General features: G+C 44.7%; 2 protein-coding genes across 4 annotated transcripts in view; one reads left to right on the forward strand and one right to left on the reverse strand.

Annotated features, from left to right (window-relative positions):
- Positions 1-994: 994 nt before the first annotated feature.
- Positions 995-11064, forward strand: TLDC2 (TBC/LysM-associated domain containing 2). Of its 2 annotated transcripts, XM_063090618.1 has the most exons (6): positions 995-1027; positions 2440-2589; positions 3286-3438; positions 5406-5501; positions 9790-9863; positions 10929-11064. In XM_063090618.1, exons 1-6 carry the CDS (start codon positions 995-997, stop codon positions 11062-11064), a joined length of 642 nt encoding a protein of 213 aa, XP_062946688.1. The 2 variants fall into 2 exon arrangements, with proteins under 2 accessions (XP_062946688.1, XP_062946696.1); XM_063090626.1 differs by lacking the exon at positions 5406-5501.
- Positions 9412-19861, reverse strand: part of SAMHD1 (SAM and HD domain containing deoxynucleoside triphosphate triphosphohydrolase 1) — a 68250-nt gene continuing 57800 nt past the window's right edge. The window contains exons 16-18 of one of the 2 annotated variants that reach the window (XM_063090593.1): positions 13013-14208; positions 11974-12117; positions 9412-9439 (exon numbers count right to left, since the gene is read on the reverse strand). In XM_063090593.1, coding sequence (XP_062946663.1) covers positions 14092-14208 — 117 coding nt within the window. In that variant the 3' untranslated portion in view covers positions 9412-9439; positions 11974-12117; positions 13013-14091. Of the gene's footprint in view, positions 9440-11973; positions 14209-19861 lie in introns of both variants that reach the window. The other variant, XM_063090584.1, reaches the window with a different exon arrangement.

Genomic DNA, 19861 nt, shown 5'->3' on the forward strand with positions numbered 1-19861 from the left:
ATAGTGACATTACAAAAGGTGTGACCTCAGTAAATTGTTTGTATTTATAAGTTTTGTTTAATTTTTTAAAGGAATAAAATAAATAGCAAATATTTTGGCTTCATTTTGTCATAACTCTTATTAGAGGAACAACATTGTGCTAATATGTAAAGGAAGTTATAATGAAAAAAACAACCACAAAGGATGCTGAGTGTCATTGGAAAATTCTCATTCGTTGCTAAGTGGAAAAAGCACTTTGTAAATGGTATGATCCCTTTACAAATATGTGTATATATATGTCTATATAAAATAAATATAAAAGACTGGAAAAAATATCCAGGGATTGAGAATTTATCTCTGAGAGATGGAATTAAAAATATTTTTGAATACTTCTTTATTCTTTTCCAAATTTCCCAAATTTTCTACAATAACTATGTATTACGTTTTTAGAAAAAAAATTTCTAAACATCTGTCCTTTTGGTTTAGGCATGCCCCCTTCAAGCTTCTGCTATAGTTTACTCACCAGCTTTGAGAGGGAACTGAATCACAGGCTGTCAGTCCTGTGAGGGTCTCTGAGGCGATCTGGTCCAACATGTTACATGTGGGGAAACTGAGGCCCAGGGGTACAAAGGGGCTTATCCTCTGGAACCAGAGGCCTCAGACCCCAGCTTGGGCCTTCGGCATCTGCCCAAAGGGCCACAGTCCCCAGGCCAGGCTGCCAGAAGGGCAAGGGGGGTGGAAGGGAATCACAACTAGAATTTGCTGTGTGGCTAACGCGTGTTAGCTGCTAGCTGCAAGTGAGGCCTTGAATGCCCGAGTTGCTCACAGACCCACCCAGTGGCCATTCGGCCTGGGAGTGAAGGTGAGAGGGAGCAAAGAGCAGCTGCGTGGGTGTGGAGCCAGCTGGGTGTGCCCCAGGTCTCTCCCTGTCATCTTAGGCCTTGCCTATCAGCGCTTCTTCCACTGGCCAGGCTGAGGACTCCATCGCTGCCCACGGCTGAGCTGGGACAGGAAAATGAGAGGTCTCCGCTGGCGTTACACTCGGCTGGTAAGGGATCCAGCTTGGGCTGTGGTTTAGGTCGAGAAAGTGGGGCAGGTGAGATCTCTGGCAGGGTAGGACCTGGGCTGCAGGCAGATGGTTTGTCCTCCTCTCAAGACCCTCCCCAGCTGGCTTTGGCTTTATTTATTTATTTACTTACTTTAAAAGATGACTGGTAAGGGGATCTTAACCCTTGACTTGGTGTCGTCAGCACCACACTCTCCCAAGTGAGCTAACCAGCCATCCCTATATAGGGGTCTGAACCTGTGGCCTTGGTGTTGTCAGCACCACACTCTCCCAAGTGAGCCACAGGCTGGCCTGGCCTTGGCTTTAGATCAAGGATTGAATCAGGAACCTGGGACATTAGCCCCCAGCCCCATGGTCCTGAGACACTCAAGGAGGACAGACCACTGTCTCTGTCCCTTCCTCCCTGGAGTAGGTGCCTGATGGAGCTCTGTCCAGAGGCCCCACACAGCTAGAGCCTCCTCCTCAGGCCTGAGTCTGGGGAATGGGGGAGGGCAAGAGAGAGGGTAGTGGCCATCTCTCAACCTTTAAGAGGTCTCACCTTCCTATGAAAAGCCCCGAAGTCATTGTGTACAGACATGCACACATGTGTACACACACACCCACACTCAAACATACACTCTGGTAAACAGTAGAAACTCAAGGAATGAATGAATGAATGAATGAATGAACCAGCATACATGCCCACTGACACATGCACATATATTCACACAATCCCAACTCACACTCGCAAACACATTGATATGTAAACACATAAATTTACACTCAATACCTTCTCACACTCTGTTTTAAGCCCACACACAATTCACGTGAACAAACATATTTTACATGAACCTCCATATACTCTTACATGTGACTGCATGCATCATTTCACTGGCTGACAGGCCCCTGGGCTTCATTTTCTTCCTTTGTAAGATGGAGAAGTTAGAAGCATATTCTTAGGATTCTCAGGAAAATTCAAAGATACCATGCACAGCAAGCACTTAACACAGGCCTGGTTGAGTACGGGCTGTATTAATGTCAGCCATTACCATTATCATTATTATTGCTGTTATGATTGTCATGATTTCATGTACAAATGCACATGATTTCAAGTCCCAGGGCTGGGCTGCCACCTGCCCTTCTCTCCTGCTCCCAAGCTTAGAACTTGATCCCTGGCACCTACCCTGGATCTAGAGAAAACAGGCAGACAAACTGCAGGCAGCACCGTGTGCCCTCAGCTGGCAGGGCCAGGGAAGAAGCAGGCTGGAGGTGGGAACAGAGTCCTGTCTGCCTTGGACATTCCCCAGCTCCCCTGGGCTGGGCTGGGGGTCACAGGATCCTGGGCAGGGGGTGATGAGGCTCTCAGGCTCAGAGATGGTGTCCCTCGACCCACAGGCCTCTTTGTGTCTTCGCAGCCAAGCCAGGTGGTGGATGCCCTTTCTGGGGAGGAGGGTGAGGAAGAGGAAGAGGAGGCAGCCCCAGCCCCAGCCTCTGCTCCTGAAGATCCCATGGAGCTGCAGCTGATGGAAGCCAGCCAGGTTCTGGGTGCCTCGGAGATTAGGCAGGTTTGGACACTGTTCAAGGATTTCAGCCCTGAGCCTAAGGGTCCCACCCTCCTGCCCTACACCAGTTACACCCAGGGGCATGTGAGGTCTCTGCTGCTCTGTCCCCAGCTCACTGCCTCACCTTGGGCAAGTCATTGCTTCTCTCCAGGCTTCCTTTTCCCTTCTTGTAAAATGACTCAGTAATATTAGCACGCCCATCTTTACTAGGCCAGGAGGTTAAGGTTATAATGAAAGAAGTTAACTGATAAATAGAACCAGCCCTTGGGAACTGAGGCCAAAGCTGGGCTGGGGCTGGGAGGCTGAGGTGAGGGGATTGAGAGAAGGGGTTCAACATTTCATCTATTCTCTGGTCTTTGGGGGCCAGGGTGACCAAGGGGAGATTCCTGAGAGAGACCTGACCTGGGTTCGAATCCTGACTCTGCCCCTTACTCCCCATGTGGGCTTTGGGCAACTTGCTCCACCTCCGTGAGCCTGTTTCCTCATCTGTAAAATGGGAATAATAACCCCTGTCTCCAAGGGCTATTGCTAGTGGGCATGAAAGTCCCTGGAAATAGTAAACTACTCCATAACCTGTAAAGCACCAGGCTTGTATGAGTGGTAGCTGTTTAACCCCAATCCTCCTGGGTCCCCGAGGATATGATGGAAGGAGGATGGGAGGAGGAGGATTCCCTCACTCACCTCCAGCCCTGTCTCCAGCTCAGCCTCCACCTCCCCCTGAGAGTCACTGGACATCCCTGGAGTCTGGTCTTCTGCACGTCGAGGGACGGTTTCAGTCTGCGGAGCCTGTATCGGCAGATGGAGGGCCACAGTGGACCGGTGCTGCTGGTGCTGAGGGACCAGGATGGGCAGGTGAGCTGGGCGGGGCCCCAACCTCAGGCTCTGGGGGCTCCCAAACAGACACCAGTTGGCTGACCCAGGACAGCCTCAGGGACAAGAAGAGAGGCCACAAGAGTTAGACTAAATCACCTATAATGGACACTGATGGTGACATTGAGATCTACCCCACTCAGAGCCATTCCCTCATTCATTCACTAATTCATTCATTCAGCACATGTATATTAAGCACCTTCTATGTGCCAAGTTAGGTGTGGAATAGAGCAGGATGAGCTCACAAAAATGGTCCCAGAACTCTTGGAGCTAATAGTCTAATGGGGGAGAAGTTAGACATTAAGCAATAATCATTTGACTATAAATGTAAAACTGAACCTTTATCCTCAGAAATACAAGAAAATATGGGGGTATGTTAAGCAGGGGATCTACACCTTAATGACCAGTGTGTGTTTTGAAAACATACCCTGGCTGGTGGAGAAAAATGGATTGGAGGGGGCAAGAGTGGGAGCAGGTCAATGAAGAGGCAGCCACAGGTGGCTCCTGCATTTTAACAAGAGGAGCCTGGAGACAGCAATGCCTGAAGACCAGCTGGCCTCTCTAATGGTGGAATTTCAGGCAGAAGTGGGGGAATGGGAAGCTGGTTTCAAATATTCTTCTGTGAAAGTAACATATTAGATCTGGGAGATATCTCAGATATCACTTGGGTAGGAGCGCTTTCCTCAAAATACTGATGGAAGGATTTCCTGCCTGAAGGCCAGAAAATTCACTCCCTACAGACAGAGTCCCTTCCATGTTAGAAAACTGCTGACAATAAAGAAGTTTCTCATAACATTCAGCCAAAAACCTTTTCCCCGTAGCTGCCCCCAGTAGGCCTGTATCGCTGCCACTCGGCATTATTTATAGGTGTGGAAAACCACAGTCCACCTAATGATCCCACCAAGAGAATGGCTGAGTAAATTACAGTCCCTCCATATAGTGACATATTGGACAGTCAAGAAACATAATGTAGAACCATAGCTATTAAAAGTGTTAAACGCAGGGTATGAAAGGCATTCTTGGGACAACTGGAGAAAATGGAATATGAACTGGCTACTAGATAATATCATGAAATTACTATTAATTTTCTTAGGTGCAATAATGATATTGTGGTTATGTAAGAGAAAGCCCCCATTTTTAGGAGCTGAACTATTTAGGGGTAAAGGATCATAATATCTGCATCTTACTCTCAATGGGTCAGAAAAATATATAAAGAGAAAGAGAATGTAAATCTTGTCAACACGTTTACAATTGCTGAATCTAGGTGGAGGGATTCTGGACTGTGCTTTTAACTTTTCTGTATGTTTGAAATTTACAAAGAAAAATGATGAGGAAGCAGCTTACAAAATGGAAGCGTTAGGGCGGAGCCCGTGGCGCACTTGGTAGAGTGCGGCGCTGGGAGCGCTGCGACGCTCCCACCACGGGTTCAGATCCTATATAGGACTGGCCGGTGCACTCACTGGCTGAGTGCCGGTCACCAAAAAGGACAAAAAAAAAAAAAAAATGGATGCGTTATATAGGATCTTGTTTTTGTATAAAAGTATGTATGCTGGCATTAAACTGATGTTGGTAGGAAATGCACTAAAGTGTAAAGTGTAGTTACGGGAGAGGAAGAAGGGGGGGTTTGAGGATGGCTTTATTTATTTATTTTTCTTTCTGCTTGCCTATAACTTCTACTTTTCTAGGAAGATTACTTATGTAAAATAAGTATATTTGAGAAAAAAGTAGGAGGTCCTGACAACCCAGAGGAGGATGCTGGCAAGAGCTCTTCTTTGGGGAGAGTTAAGGGAAAGGCTGTGGCTGACGGGCCCCAGGAGGCCTCCCCCTCCCTTGCAGGCTCCCCAGACCCCTCTAGGATGAGCCTACACTACTACGCCTGAAGAACGAGGGTTGCCAGAGGACTCCCAACTCCCTTCTAGCGGCAAACCACAAGTTCTTCTGCTTTCCAGATGTTTGGAGCCTTCTCTTCCTCGGCTATACGACTCAGCAAAGGATTCTATGGTACTGGAGAGACATTCCTCTTCTCATTCTCCCCACAGCTGAAGGTGATGTTCTCAACCTTCCATGTGGGGGAGTGGGGTCTATGGCAGGACAAAGATCCCCAGGTCCCAGTGGCCCCCAGCTCCATCCTCCATGCTGGGCTGCCTGGTGTCCCTCCATCTTTCCACAGGGGGAATGCAGCAGGGCAGAGGTGGGCAGAGCATCCCCCTTGGCCTGCCCATTAAAAAAAAAAATTGCTCAGTAGGTCTCTGGCAATCACTGATTGGCTGAAGGGAAGAAGGACGTTGCTCACCAAACACAGGCTGGAAAGACAAGATGGGCCCAGGTGCAAGTAGACCTGAGGGTGTGGCGGTAGGAAGATGAAGAAGGATGTGTCGAGTAGCTTCTTATGACGGGGTGAGGTCACCAGCTAAGAGCAAGGATGGAGGAAAGCATGCAAAGGCTTGAAGGGAGAGAAGGTATCACATAGTCATTGCAGGTGTGGGTAGGGAAGCCCACTAGAGAAAACTAGAGAAACAGAAGGACAGCTCAGCAGTGTTGATCGGAGGTTTGGGGCTGAGTTTAAAGGTGAGCTGGGCACTTGGGTGCATGGTTTCCTCCAGTGGCCTTTGGCTCCTCAGCTGCAGGTATGTAGAAAGGGGATGGGAGGGTTCATCCAGGATGGGGTTTTGCCAAGCTGGCTTAACAGAGGCAGAGAGAGAAAGGAGGTTGAGGGAAAAAATTTAAAATGGACCACAGAACCCAGACTGGACAAGGAGAGAAGGAAAGCCAGAGGAGGACTTGGGGATAGAGAGAAGATGAACTCAATGGATGAGAGGTTTCCTTAAGGGCAATGGCTTGGAGCAGTGGCAGCAGTTGAGCAATATGTTGGAAGACAGGATATGGTAGACAGGAAGAGGGACATGTGATTACTACGGAGGAGCTGCTTGCCGTCCTGGCGAGGACAAGTTCCCGGATGTGACCAGGGGAGACAGTGGCTGAAAACCCACGAGAGGTGAAGAGAAAGGGAGCTGAGGGGTGGGGTGGGCAGGTCCATGTGGATGGTGACACTCACCAGGGAGATGGGAAGGAGGGGGGATGGGGAGTCAGAGCTCAAGTCTCTGATGAATGACAAGCAGTGACGAGGAGTTTGGTGAATGCCAGGCACAAGGTGACTGGTATAGTCAGAGGGCTCGAGTTGCCAAGGAGCTGGAGCTTTTGAAGGAGGAAGGAGAATAATAGTCCCAAACATCTTCCATCTAGAGATTTTCTGTCTCTGGGTTATTTCTTGAATGAAACTACTGAGCATTACATGCTGGGCACAGAGCATACTACTTTTACTACTAATAAAAAGAACAGCAGAGAATGGCTACTAGTCTACCACCTGCCAGACGCTGTTCTTGGATTTTCACAAACCAGCGCATTTAATCATCACAATCCTATGAGGTATGTGCTATTATCACCCCCATTTTACAGATGAGGAAACCAAGGCACAGAGAGGTTAAGTAATGTACCCAAGCTCACATGGCTAGTCAGTAGTGAGGACGAAATGTGGAAACAGGCCCTGGAGTCTGAACTCAACTACCGCACTCCACTACCTTCTAAATTGCAGAGGGTCCCAGGCTTGGGTTGCTCCCAGGTTAGGGAAGGAGAGATGGTCACAATATAGAGCAATAAGTGCTGTGAGAGAAACACAGAGGATGAGAACCTGTGTCAAATGAAGGTGGAGAGATCTAGGGAGACTTCCTTGAGGAGGAGCTACTTGAGCTGGATCTTGATGGATAAATTGAAGATCACCAGGTGATGCAGGGTCTAGGAGGAATCTTCTTGGAGCATATGCAAAGGCACAGAAACTGGAGAGAAGAAAAGGGACATTTAGAAACCCAAAAAGATGAGTGGAGGAGGTCAGAGTGTGTGAAGCATATTCCTCTGCATAGGCACAGTGTGCTCTCAAGAAATATTTGTTCACATTTTGTTCAATGAATGAAGAAGGTGTTCCAGGTGTTCTGGTTTGCTATTAGAGAGCTCTTCTCCAATGTCCAGACTAAGATACGTACAGATGCATCCAACTATACAACCATCTGGTCTCCTGACAAGGAGCTTACAAGGAGCTACGGACTGCCTTGCTAGAGGCAAAATGCACCCTACCTATTGCATTGCCTCTGTCTGTCTTCTTGGGAAACACAAAAGGGGTCAGCTATGCATGGTGAGCCAGTGCTGGACACTAGTCATCACCACCTCCCTTCCTGCATTCACGCACTAGAATTCTAAAGTTCCTTTCCTCCTGCTGCACTGACAATTCCTTGTCAGAATCTATTGCTGGGTCCTCCTCATGTCCCCAACCTTTTACTTCAGAGCTCAGTTTTTGGTTCTCGTCTCTTCTGCACCTCCCGATTTCTTTTGTGGTCTTGTCCATTGTCACAGCTTTCCATGCCATCCCTATGCTGATGGCCTCTTCCCTAGACTCCAAAAGCACAAATATCCAACGACTATATAGCATCTCTGCCTGGCACTCAGACATGGCAACTCAAACTTAACACGTCAAAAACTGAGCTCCTGACTTTCCCTCACAAAATCTACTCCTCCTGCTGTCTTCCCCATCAGTTAGTGGCACCTCCATCTTTGCTGCTGCTGAGACCAAAAACCTTGGCGTCCTCCTTGAGCGTCAGTGAATCCTGACAGTTCTGCCCTTTCTCTATACCCCAAATCCACTGCTTCTAACCATGTCCTTTGCTGTCACCCTGGTTCAACTGCCATCATGACTTCTGCGTGTTCCTGCTATAGCCTTCTAGTGGGTACTCCTGCTTCCACGTGCAGTCAGCACAGTAGCTGGAGTGACCGTTTTAAAAGGTGAGTCAGAGTATTTTGCTCTTCAGCTTCCTCTGTCACTTGGAGAAAAGCTAAAGTCCGTACAATGACCCACAAGTCCTTACACTTTCTGGTCTCTCTCTGATGTCATTTCTTGCTACCTTTTCCTTTTCCTCACTCTGTTTCAACCACACTGGCCTTTGAGTTGGTTCTCAAACATGCAGGACTGCTCCTGCCTCAGGGCCTTTGCACGTGCTGTTCTGCCTAGCATGCCCTTCCACTGGATCTCCACACGGCTCAGTTCTCAGCTCCTTGAGGACTCTGTTCTAATGTCACCATCTCAGTGAGGACTTCCCTGACTATCTGATTTAAAAAGACAACACTCCAGGGAATAGTAAACTACACTTTTGTGGCCTTTTCGATATTCTTTTGTTGCCTAATTTGACTCTTGAATAATTTATTCATCCAATAGATACCTATACCATGTGCCAGGAATATGGCCAGGAATCAAGACAGGCCTCAAGGAACATACATTTTAGTGGGGTGGACAATGACATGATGACACCTGAACAGAGTCATCTCAAAGAGTGGTGAATGCTGAGGAAAATAAAACGGGGTCTGGGAGGAAGGGCTACTTTAGACAGGGTGATCCAGGAAATTGCTGAGTTAACATTTGGGCTGAAAAATGGGAAGTAGGCCCTTCGAGGATGTGGGGGAAGTGCATTTTGGACAGAGGGACCAGCAAGTGGGTAGGTCCTAGGGCAGGAATGAGCTTTGGGTCCAGTATCACTGAAGTGCAGTCAATAAAGGGAGAAGAGATCAGAGAGAAAATCAGGGGTCACAGCAGGTGCGCTTTCGGCTACAGTAAGCAATTGGATTTTATCCCCATTGCAAGGGGAAGCCACTAGAGGGCTTCAGGCAAACGAGTGACAACATCTGATTTAGACTTTGAATGGATCACTCAGATTGCAGTGAGGAGATGGGATGTGGGTAAGAGACAGTGGAGGCAGAGGGACCAGGTGGGAGGCTGTGATCCACACTGGAGTGAATGTGGTTTGGACTGGGTGGGCAGCAGAGTGAAGATACACAGGACAGAAATGGTGGTAGTCAGGGTATGTCTTTAGAGCCCACAGGACTTGCTGATGAGCTGCATGTGAGGCAGCAATGGAGAGCAGGCAGGCTTGGTGGTAGGTACCTGGGTGAGAGAAGATAAAAGAACTAGTTAATGGTATAGTATCAGTCCCAACTCCTGACCCGGACTTTTCCTCTCCTTTTTCCAGCTTTGGAAGCAGCAAGCCCGAGAGGTTTTTGTTCTATTCCTAGGGGGCATCTAGGCTGTGGGAATTCAAGCCAGAGGGCATGAGGTGGTGAACTCCAAGGAGACTGAAAAGAGAATCTCAAGAACTTTGCGCCCAGAGTGCTTCCTGCAGCCTAGTTGGGGCCTGGATGCTCTGTTTCCTCCACGACACTGCCATCCAGTGGTTTAGAGTCACATTGCAGGGGCAGGACTCGCCTAGTAACCAGAACCTTTCCCTATCACTCCAGGTCTTTAAGTGGACAGGAAACAACTCTTTCTTTGTGAAAGGAGACTTGGATTCACTGATGATGGGCAGTGGCAGGTACGTGTCTCAGTCCTCTTGAGTCTTAGGGTGGTCTGTGTTCTGGTCCCTTTCCCTCTCCAACTGCCGGGCTAGGCTGCCCCAGACAAAATGGGGAGACTGGTGGTTAACTTTCAGGCCCTTCACTTCAACATCTCCGTCATCGCCCAGGTCCCCAGCCAACCCCTTCAAACTCACTCTAAGCCAACACTGAGGAGGAGAAAGGATGCATGAACTCTTCCACCAAAGTGTTCACAGTTGGTGGCAGCTTGGTCTGAATTTATATAACTTTGGGAATGCAATTCCACATGGTTGGATGGAACTAGAGTCAAGAGATGGGCAAGCCTCAGATTTACCAGTCAGCCCAGTACTTCTAGGGGACATAACTCATCAGAGGAAGGCAGGCATCTGCCCAGGAACCTGGCTGGCGTGCGTGCATGCGTGCGTGTCTGCATGTGTACAGGCAGTGGAGCAGGTTAGGCAAAAAAAAAAAAAAAAAAAAAAAAAGTTGGTCTTGCCCCTGCTATGACCTTTAAGTTCAAGCAGAATGAACAGAATGTCTTACCCTGAGGGTGAAGATGAAAGGACTGCTTGCTTAGTACCAGGGAACTGCTTTGCTCTGCCAGCTGCCGGGAAAGCCTGCAGACAGGCAGCTTGGTACAGAACACATCAGCTGTTGCTGATTGCTGATTTGCAGTTATTCACTTACCGGCTTGATCCTAGCTTTTCTGTCAAATGAGGGGATTGGAATGGATCTTGTCTGAAGTGTTTTGAACTCTCAGAGTCCACACCCTTGAGACTTACTCCTTTGGTTAAACATTGCCATCTTAAAAATGTTCCAAATGTTCTAACACTGGGTTGTGGTGGTGGTTGCACCACTGTATATATTTATTAAAATCACTAAAATGTTTTTAAAAATGATCTAAACTCTGTGGGGAACCGAAATTCATGATAGACTGGTTTAAGATAAAACATGGGCAAAACTAGGCTGCCATCACAGTGTGTCTGGGGTCGATGATGGTGGTAGATCCTAAAGGTCTCACCACGCAGGACTGAGCCATGCCAAGATGTCCCTCTTCTTTTTAGTGGCCAGTTTGGGCTGTGGTTGGATGGAGACTTGTATCATGGAGGAAGCCACCCCTGTGAGACCTTCAACAATGAGGTGCTGGCCCGGCAGGAGCAGTTCTGCATCAAGGAGCTGGAGGCCTGGGTTCTGAGCTGATACCCCCGTGGCAGGCAGCCTCCTGTGGCAACAGGTACTCAGACCTGCTCATGGATGCCGTCCAGGCCTTCCTCACTCAGGGCAGCCCATTCTGTCTTAAAGACACGGATGGTGAAGTGCCCTAGTGTTGACTGTGGCTGTTGGCCAGCCTCCTTGTCACTTGGAGACCCAAGACAGGGATGGGGGCAGGCACTGCTCTACTGTAATGGTGACTGCAAAGGAGTGAAAGATACTTACATCTTACCCAAGCAGCACAAAGTCCCTCCTGAAAATTATCTTTTTAGAATTCTACAACTAATACATGTTTATTGTAGAAAACCCAGAAGACATTAAAAAAAAATTAAAACTGGGGGACTGGCTGGCTAGCTTATTTGATTAGAATGTGGTGTTATAATACCAAGGTCAAGGTTGTGGTAGCATCATTCCTTCTCTTGCCCTGTTGCCTGTTCTAGAACACTGAGGGCTTATCTGCCACCAGTGTGCCAGATACTTACAAATCTGTTATTCAATTTCCTGAGGTAGATATGAAAGCAGCAAATGAACAATATGAATATTTGGATAAAGAAGTTGAAACCTTTGTAGATAGGAACCTCAGGGAGGTTAAAAGGGAGGAAGGAGTATGTTTTCTGGAATAGCTTAGAAAACTAAGAAAACCCATATCGCTTCCCATGCTAGTCCCTGCCTCCTGCCAGAAGGAAAAGATTCTTTACTATGCAATTACTTACCAGCTACCGAATGAGGAAAACCAGATACCATGGACTCTGTTAATTACCATCCCCTCTAGCAGACCCACCATAGTGTTGAGGTATCAAGAAACACCTGGGCGGATTCTTACACAAAACACATTTCCTTTGCACAAAAGGGTCAAAACTGGGCACACAACTGTGAGGAAGAAGTTAAGGAGCACACCTTTGGTTTCAAGGTGGAGACACAGTCACGAAGCTTTATTGCAGCAATTCAGCAACGGAAGTAACGAGTCATTTTAACTTGCAGTTCTATTTACATTCTCAAGGTGACAATGTTCAGTGACTCTAGCAGCTCAGCTGTTAAAATCTGGTTTTGTACAAATAGTGAAGATGTTTTTTAAGAAAAATTAACCTTGTAAAGGGCACATACTTCTCATAATTAAAACAGGTGCAAAAAGTATAAGGTGTAGCTGCCTTATCTGTAACAAAAGACAAAAACAAAATAGATTCAAGTTGTTTCTCAGACAGCACAATGATACAATATTAGGACTACAAAATTCCACAGCAAACCACAGTGACTTACAGATTTTCAGAAATTAAGACAGTTTTAGCAGAAAAATATTACATTCTTGACCTTGGATCTAGGCACATGAAGTCTGAAACCTACACTTCTCTCCCTTGTGTTTTAGAGGCACCTTGTCTAAAACAGATGTGACCCAGTGCTGTGGCTGACCTCACGTATGCTTCCCTGAGTCCACATGTGAACACATCCCTACACATATAGCATCATGGTGGGAGTAAGAGGAGAAAGGTTTTAACTATTCTCCTATGAATATAGCAGACCCTTGATTGTCTTCTGAGGGATGGAGGGTGGGGATGATAACACAGGGTGGCAGACATTCCAAATATTCTTCACCCATGTGGACGGAACAGACCTGGCTATACAGAGGAAAGGGGCAGCAGTTCTAAGACTGCATGGGTAATCTGCTGGCCTGTGGTCTTGAGTTTCCCCTACAGCTAGGGCTGCCACCTCACTTCCAGTCTGCCAGGGAGCTGCTGTCAAGGGAGTGTCAAAGTATAAGATGTTAGGGACTCATGGCTCCCACCACCAGTGCCCTCAGGCCACCACTAGCTTTGGCTCTAGCTCCAGACTTTGTTCTTGGTGAATTTCTGTAGAACTTGGCGTGGGGGTGGGGTGACACACTGCTCAACTACAGTGGTGCCCACTCCACTGCTAGGAAAATAAAGTGACAAGGAGTAACCTGGAATTCACTGGGCAGTCACTAGTTTCAGCACAGGCAGTCCAGTCTTTGCTCTGAAATCCATAAAGTGCACCGAATCAGCAAAAACAAAGTCCCAGGTCTCAGTAGCCCTGAGGAAGGTTCTGTGATGACCTCTGACCCGCTCATCAGGGAGACTCGGAGAACAAGTCAGAGGGTAGAACTTCTTCTCCAGGCTGGCAGTGGTGAGGACCTTGGGACTGGGGCAGTGAGTATTCAGGAGAAAAAAGAAACTGCCTAGGTCTGGAGCTGCAACTGACTCAGAGAACAGCCTGAGGGTTTAAGAGATCTCTCTGCTACTGTGGAGAAAGGGTCTCCTAAAAGGTGGTTTTATCCTCCACTTAAGAGGCATCCCCCAGATCTTCTCAAATAACTTAATCAGGCCTCTCATCTGGCCCTTGTCTCCTACTGTTTACCACAGCCTGGCAGCTTACAGGGGCTAGAAAGGGTGAGGGGAGGGGACTTTCATGTATGTTTAGATCACTTGAGGAGGGCTATCCTGAAACTTGGGGTGATGGGTACCTCCTCATGGGGTTAGGATTTTGTTTTGTTTTTCATAGTGTTTTTGTTGTTTTGGTGGCTGGCCGGTACAGGTATCTAATTGTGCACCTTGGTGTTATCAGTACCATGCTGTAACCAACTGAGCTAACTGGCTAGCCCGTTTTGTTTTTTAACCATGTCTGTCCATGACAATTCTAACTTCTAATTCCAATATGTACTCTTGTCTCATTTCTAAATTAAAAACAGAAAACAAACATCTCTGATAAGAGTTCAGAGCAGATAAAAGAATTGTTATTCTAAGAAAATAGACTACTATAGGAGAAAAGCTTTAATTAATATTAAAAATAGGCAGGTAATGCTTTTCATAGCATTTATAGACTAAGACTAGTCTATCATCTTTCTTTGAATAAAAATTACTTAGCTTCAGCATGTGTGCACATTCAAAATACAAAATAAAAAGCACTAGTTATCACTAAATGTGTGGAACTCTATGATCGAAGTCCCTAAATTAATTGTGTTGGGAAACGGCTTTTGTTTTGTAAACAACCAATTGCAGACATTCACACTGAACCATCCTTATAAAGCTGGACTCTGGCTTTGAATGCTTCTCGGGTATGAAATGGACTTTGGGCTGAAATGGTGCATCTAAATTCCGATTTTTGAGGTGTTACTTCATCCTATAAGCAAGAGAGAGAAAACAGAGAACATAGAAAAGCCAGTTTTCATCATTTTACTTCTGAGTGAAAGTCTCAGGTAAACATATCCTTATCTTGCAGATAGACTGCTTCTAGATATACTTACTCTTGGAATACTCCAAATTAAGTATTCCCTGTACTTGGGTCAAATTAGAAACACCACAGTCCTAGGCAAGTAAGAGCCTTTGTGAAAAAAGCCACCAGGGGCTGGCCCCGTGGCTCACTTGGAAGAGTGTGGTGATGATAGCGCTGAGGCCGCGGGTTCAGATCCTATATAGAGATGGCCGGTGTGCTCACTGGCTGAGCGTGGTGCAGATACACCATGCCGAGGGTTGCGATCCCCTTACCAGTCCAAAAAAAAAAAAAAAAAAAGCCACCAGATCTCTTCTTTTCAGAGGCGGCTGGGAGCCGTCCACTACAGCCCAGGTCTATGACCTCCTCCTTCAATACACCTTCATGGAATGCAAACTCTGTCCTGTTTTTCCAGGAGAAAGAGGGGGTGAAATGGACCTCTCTGCAATAAATCACTCAGGTCTACAACAATGGCAAAAAGGGGAGGGGGGGCAAGAAGGATACTAGGTACCTGCAGAACTTGAGTTCTTCTCTGCAGTCAAAGCTATAACTTTGGCCTCATCAGCATGGGCTCCAGCCAAATGAGTTCCTCCACCCAAAATTAGGGATAGATTCAAAGTGAAGTGACGCTATGACCTGAAATCAGTGTAAGAAGCAAGGCCCTCGAACCCCTGCCTCTATCCTAAGCCATTCTTGGTCTTGTGGATAGATTCTCTCTGGTTATATGAGGGTACAGGATGTTTGAGAGCCTTTACTATACTAGGACACAATGTTAGTGGCAGGACCTGTGCTCCTCATTTGCCTATTTCCTCTCAGATCCATTCTTTACCCTTCCCCTGCTGTACTCTATCATAGGAGCTGTTCTTGTGAACATTTCTCAGCTTCTGTGCTTCCAGTTAGGTTTGACCAATGGAAGGCTCTGGTGGGAGACTGGAGGTGGGAAGAGGGCAGAGAAGCCAGGTTACTTCTCTCCCTATGCCCTCTGGCACAGGCAGCAGGGGCTGTGATTCTTCTGTGGTTCTAGCTTCTGCAGGTGGCCCAAGCTCCTGGACTCCTACCTGCTCCTTTGGTCTCTCCTGCCCTTCTGGTGGTAGCAGCTTCTTGCTGTTGTCTTACTGTCCTCTGCTCATGTAGCTCTGCCAGAACTTTTGTATCTCATCCCCTGTGTTACATTTCTTCTGCTAAACTACATTGAATCTAACGTGATAGAACTCTGAAAAGCAGCCATTCAATTGCCATGATACTCACACTTGAAGACCCGTCCACTCAAAGTCAGCATTATTTGTCTTCAAACTCATCTCTATTTCTACCTAATTTCCTTATTTCTACCCATTTCAATTTATTGTTTTATTTTTTATTTTTTTTAATTAATTTTTTTTCTTAATTTTATTTTGTCGATATACAATGTGGTTGATTATTGTGGCCCATTACCGAAACCTCCCTCTCTCCTTCCTCTCCTCCCTCCCACCCAACAATGTCCTTTCTGTTTGCTTGTCGTATCAACTTCAAGGAATTGTAGTTGTTATGTCTTCTTCCCCCCGCCCCCGGTTTTGTGTGTGTGTGTGTGTGTGTGTGTGTGTGTGTGTGAATTTATATATTAATTTTTAGCTCCCACCAATAAGTGAGAACATGTGGTATTTCTCTTTCTGTGCCTGACTTGTTTCACTTAATATAATTCTCTCAAAGTCCATCCATGTTGTTGCAAAAGGCAGTATTTCATTCGTTTTTATAGCTGAGTAGTATTCCATTGTGTAGATATACCACATTTTCCGTATCCACTCATCCGATGATGGACATTTGCACTGGTTCCAACTCTTGGCTATTGTAAAGAGTGCTGCAATGAACATTGGGGAACAGGTATACCTTCAACTTGATGATTTCCATTCCTCTGGGTATATTCCCAGCAGTGGGATAGCTGGGTCATAGCTCCATACCATTTTCCATAGAGGCTGCACCATTTTGCAGTCCCACCAACAATGTGTGAGAGTTCCTTTTTCTCCGCAACCTCGCCAGCATTTATCGTTCAGAGTCTCTTGGATTTTAGCCATCCTAACTTGGGTGAGATGGTATCTCAGTGTAGTTTTGATTTGCATTTCCCGGATGCTGAGTGATGTTGAGCATTCTTTCATATGTCTGTTGGCCATTTGTATATCTTCCTTAGAGAAGTGCCTGCTTAGCTCTTTTGCCCACTTTTTAATTGGGTTGCTTGTTTTTTTCTTGCAAAGTTGTTTGAGTTCCTTGTATATTCTGGATATTAATCCTTTGTCAGATGTATATTTTGCAAATATTTTCTCCCACTCTGTCGGTTGTCTTTTAACTCTGTTAATTGTTTCTTTTGCTGTGCAGAAGCTTTTTAGTTTGATATAATCCCATTTATTTATTTTTCCTTTGGTTGCCTGTGCTTTTGGGGTCGTATTCATGAAGTCTGTGTCCAGTCCTATTTCCTGAAGTGTCTCTCCTATGTTTTCTTTAAGAAGTTTTATTGTTTCAGGGTGTATATTTAATTTTTTAATCCATTTTGAGTTGACTTTAGTATATGGTGAAAGGTATGGGTCTAGTTTCATTCTCCTGCATATTGATATCCAGTTCTCCCAGCACCATTTGCTAAAGAGGCAGTCTCTTCCCCAGTGTATAGGCTTGGTGCTTTTGTCAAAGATCAGATGGCTGTAGGTGTGTGGGTTGATTTCTGGATTCTCTATTCTATTCCATTGATCAGTGTGTCTGTTTTTATGCCAGTACCATACTGTTTTGGTTATTATAGCTTTGTAGTATAGTTTAAAGTCAGCTTCCAGCTTTATTTTTTTTGCTCAGCATTGCTTTGGCTATGTGTGGTCCTTTGTTATTCCATATAAATGTCTGGATAGTTCTTTCCATTTCTGAGAAAAATGTCTTTGGAATTTTGATGGGGATTGCATTAAATTTGTATATCACTTTGGGTAGTATGGACATTTTCACTATGTTGATTCTTCCAATCCAAGAGCATGGGATATCTTTCCATCTTCTTGTATCCTCTCTAATTTCTCTCAGCAGTGGTTTGTAGTTCTCATTATAGAGATTTTTCACATCCTTGGTTAACTCAATTCCTAAGTATTTTATTTTTTTGGTGGTTATTGTAAATGGACAGGCTTTCTTGATTTCTCTTTCTGCATGTTCACTATTGGAGAATAGAAATGCTACTGATTTTTGTGTGCTGATTTTGTATCCTGCTACTGTGCTGAAATCATTTATCACCTCCAAGAGTTTTTTTGTAGAGGCTTTAGGCTGCTCAATATATAGGATCATGTCATCTGCAAACAGGGACAGTTTGACTTCATCTTTTCCGATCTGGATGCCCTTTATTTCCTTCTCTTCTCTGAATGCTCTGGCTAGTACTTCCAACACTATGTTGAATAGGAGTGGTGAGAGTGGGCATCCTTGTCTAGTTCCTGTTCTTAAAGGAAAAGCTTTCAGCTTTTCCCCATTCAGGATGATATTGGCAATGGGTTTATCATATATGGCTTTAATTATGTTGAGATACTTTCTGTCTATAACTAACTTATAGAGGCTCTTTGTCATGAATGAGTGTTGAATTTTATCAAATGCTTTTTCAGCATCTATAGAGATGATCATATGGTCTTTGTGTTTGATTTTATTAATATGGTGTATCACATTTATTGATCTGCATATGTTGAACCAACCTTGCATCCCTGGGATGAATCTCACTTGATTGTGGTGAATAATTTTACGTATGTGTTGCTGTATTCTGTTTGCTAGTATTTTAGTGAGGATTTTTGTATCTATATTCATCAAGGATATCAGCCTGTAGTTTTCTTTTTTGGTTATATCTTTACCTGGTTTTGGTATCAGGATGATGTTTGCTTCATAGAATGAGTTTGGGAGATCTGCGTCTGTTTCAATCTTTTGGAATAGTTTGTAAAGAATCGGTGTCAATTCCTCTTTGAATGTTTGGTAAAATTATGCTGTGAATCCATCTGGTCCTGGGCTTTGCTTTGTTGGGAGCCTTCTGATAACAGCTTCAATCTCCTTTATTGTTATTGGTCTGTTCAGATTTTCTACATCTTCATGGCTCAGTTTTGGGAGCTTGTGTGTGTCCAGAAATTTATCCATTTCCTCCAGATTTTCAAACTTGTTGGCGTGTAGTTGTTTATAGTAGTCTCGAATGATTCCTTGTATTTCAGATGAATCAGTTGTAATATCACCTTTTTCATTTCTAATTTTTGTTATTTGAATCTTCTCTCTTCTTTTTTTTGTTAGCCATGCTAATGGTTTGTTAATTTTAGTTATCTTTTCATAACACCAATTTTTTGATTCATTGATCTTTTGTATTGTTTTTTGGGTTTCAATTTCATTATGTTCTGCTCTGATCTTAATGATTTCTTTCCGTCTGCTAACTTTAGGTTTGGATTGTTCTTGTATTTCTAGATCTTTAAGGTGAAGTGTTAGGTTGTTCACTTGCCATCTTTCCATTCTTCTGAGTTGAGCATTTAATGCAATAAATTTCCCCCTTAATATTGCTTTTGCAGTATCCCACAGGTTTTGGTATGATGTATCATTATTTTCATTAGTTTCCATAAATTTTTTGATTTCCGCTTGATTTCTTCTTGGACCCATATGTCATTAAGTAGAATGCTGATTAATTTCCATGTGTTTGTATAGTTTCCAGAATTTCATTTGTTATTGATTTCTAGTTTTAATCCATTATGGTCTGAGAAAATACATGGGATAATTCCAATTTTTTTGAATTTGTTGAGACTTGATTTGTGACCTAATATGTGAACTATCCTGGAGAATGATCCATGTGCTGATGAGAAGAATGAATATTCTGAGGTTGTTGGATGGAATGTTCTGTAGATATCTGCCAAGTCCAATTGGTCTAGAGTATTGTTTAGATCTTGTGTTTCTCTGCTGATTCTTTGCCTAGATGATCTGTCCAATATTGACAGTGGGGTGTTCAGGTCCCGTGCTATTACGGTATTAGTGTCTATTTCCTTCTTTAGGTCTAATAGAGTTTGTTTTATAAATCTGGCTGCTCCAACATTGGGTGCGTACATATTTCTTTCTTTCTTTCTTTATTTATTTATCTTTTCCCCCCACCCCGCCCTGGTGCGTAAATATTTATGATTGTTATGTATTCTTGATGGATCAGTCCTTTTATCATTATGTAGTGTCCCTCATTGTCTCTTTTTATGGTTTTTAGTTTAAAGTCTACTTTGTTAGATATAAAAATAGCTACTCCAGCTCATTTTTCTTTTCTGTTTGCATGGTAAATCTTTTTCCATCCTTTCACTCTTAGTCTATGTGAGTCTTTATGGGTGAGGTGGGTCTCTTGAAGGCAGCATATAGTTGGGTCCTCCTTTTTGATCCAGTCAGCCAGTCTGTGTCTTTTGATTGGAGAATTTAAGCCTTTTACATTAAGAGTTGTTATTGAAAAGTGTTGATTTATTCCTAGCATTTTATTGATTGTTGTTTGGTTGTCTTAGGTGTTTTTTATTCCTTGCTTTCTGATTTACTGTTTGTTTTCTGTGTTTGTTGTTTCCTTAGGTTGTAGATAGCCTTTTTGTTT

This window comes from Cynocephalus volans, chromosome 1 (genome assembly GCF_027409185.1).
Source record: "Cynocephalus volans isolate mCynVol1 chromosome 1, mCynVol1.pri, whole genome shotgun sequence".
NCBI lineage: Eukaryota > Metazoa > Chordata > Mammalia > Dermoptera > Cynocephalidae > Cynocephalus > Cynocephalus volans.

Bases quoted from the DNA above. Each gene is read 5' to 3' on its own strand.
- TLDC2 (XM_063090618.1), top strand. From the start codon at position 995: ATGAGAGGTCTCCGCTGGCGTTACACTCGGCTG. The intron at 5,502-9,789 runs GTGATGTTCTCA...CTATCACTCCAG, and splicing joins CATTCTCCCCACAGCTGAAG to GTCTTTAAGTGGACAGGAAA. The intron at 9,864-10,928 runs GTACGTGTCTCA...TCTTCTTTTTAG, and splicing joins CTGATGATGGGCAGTGGCAG to TGGCCAGTTTGGGCTGTGGT.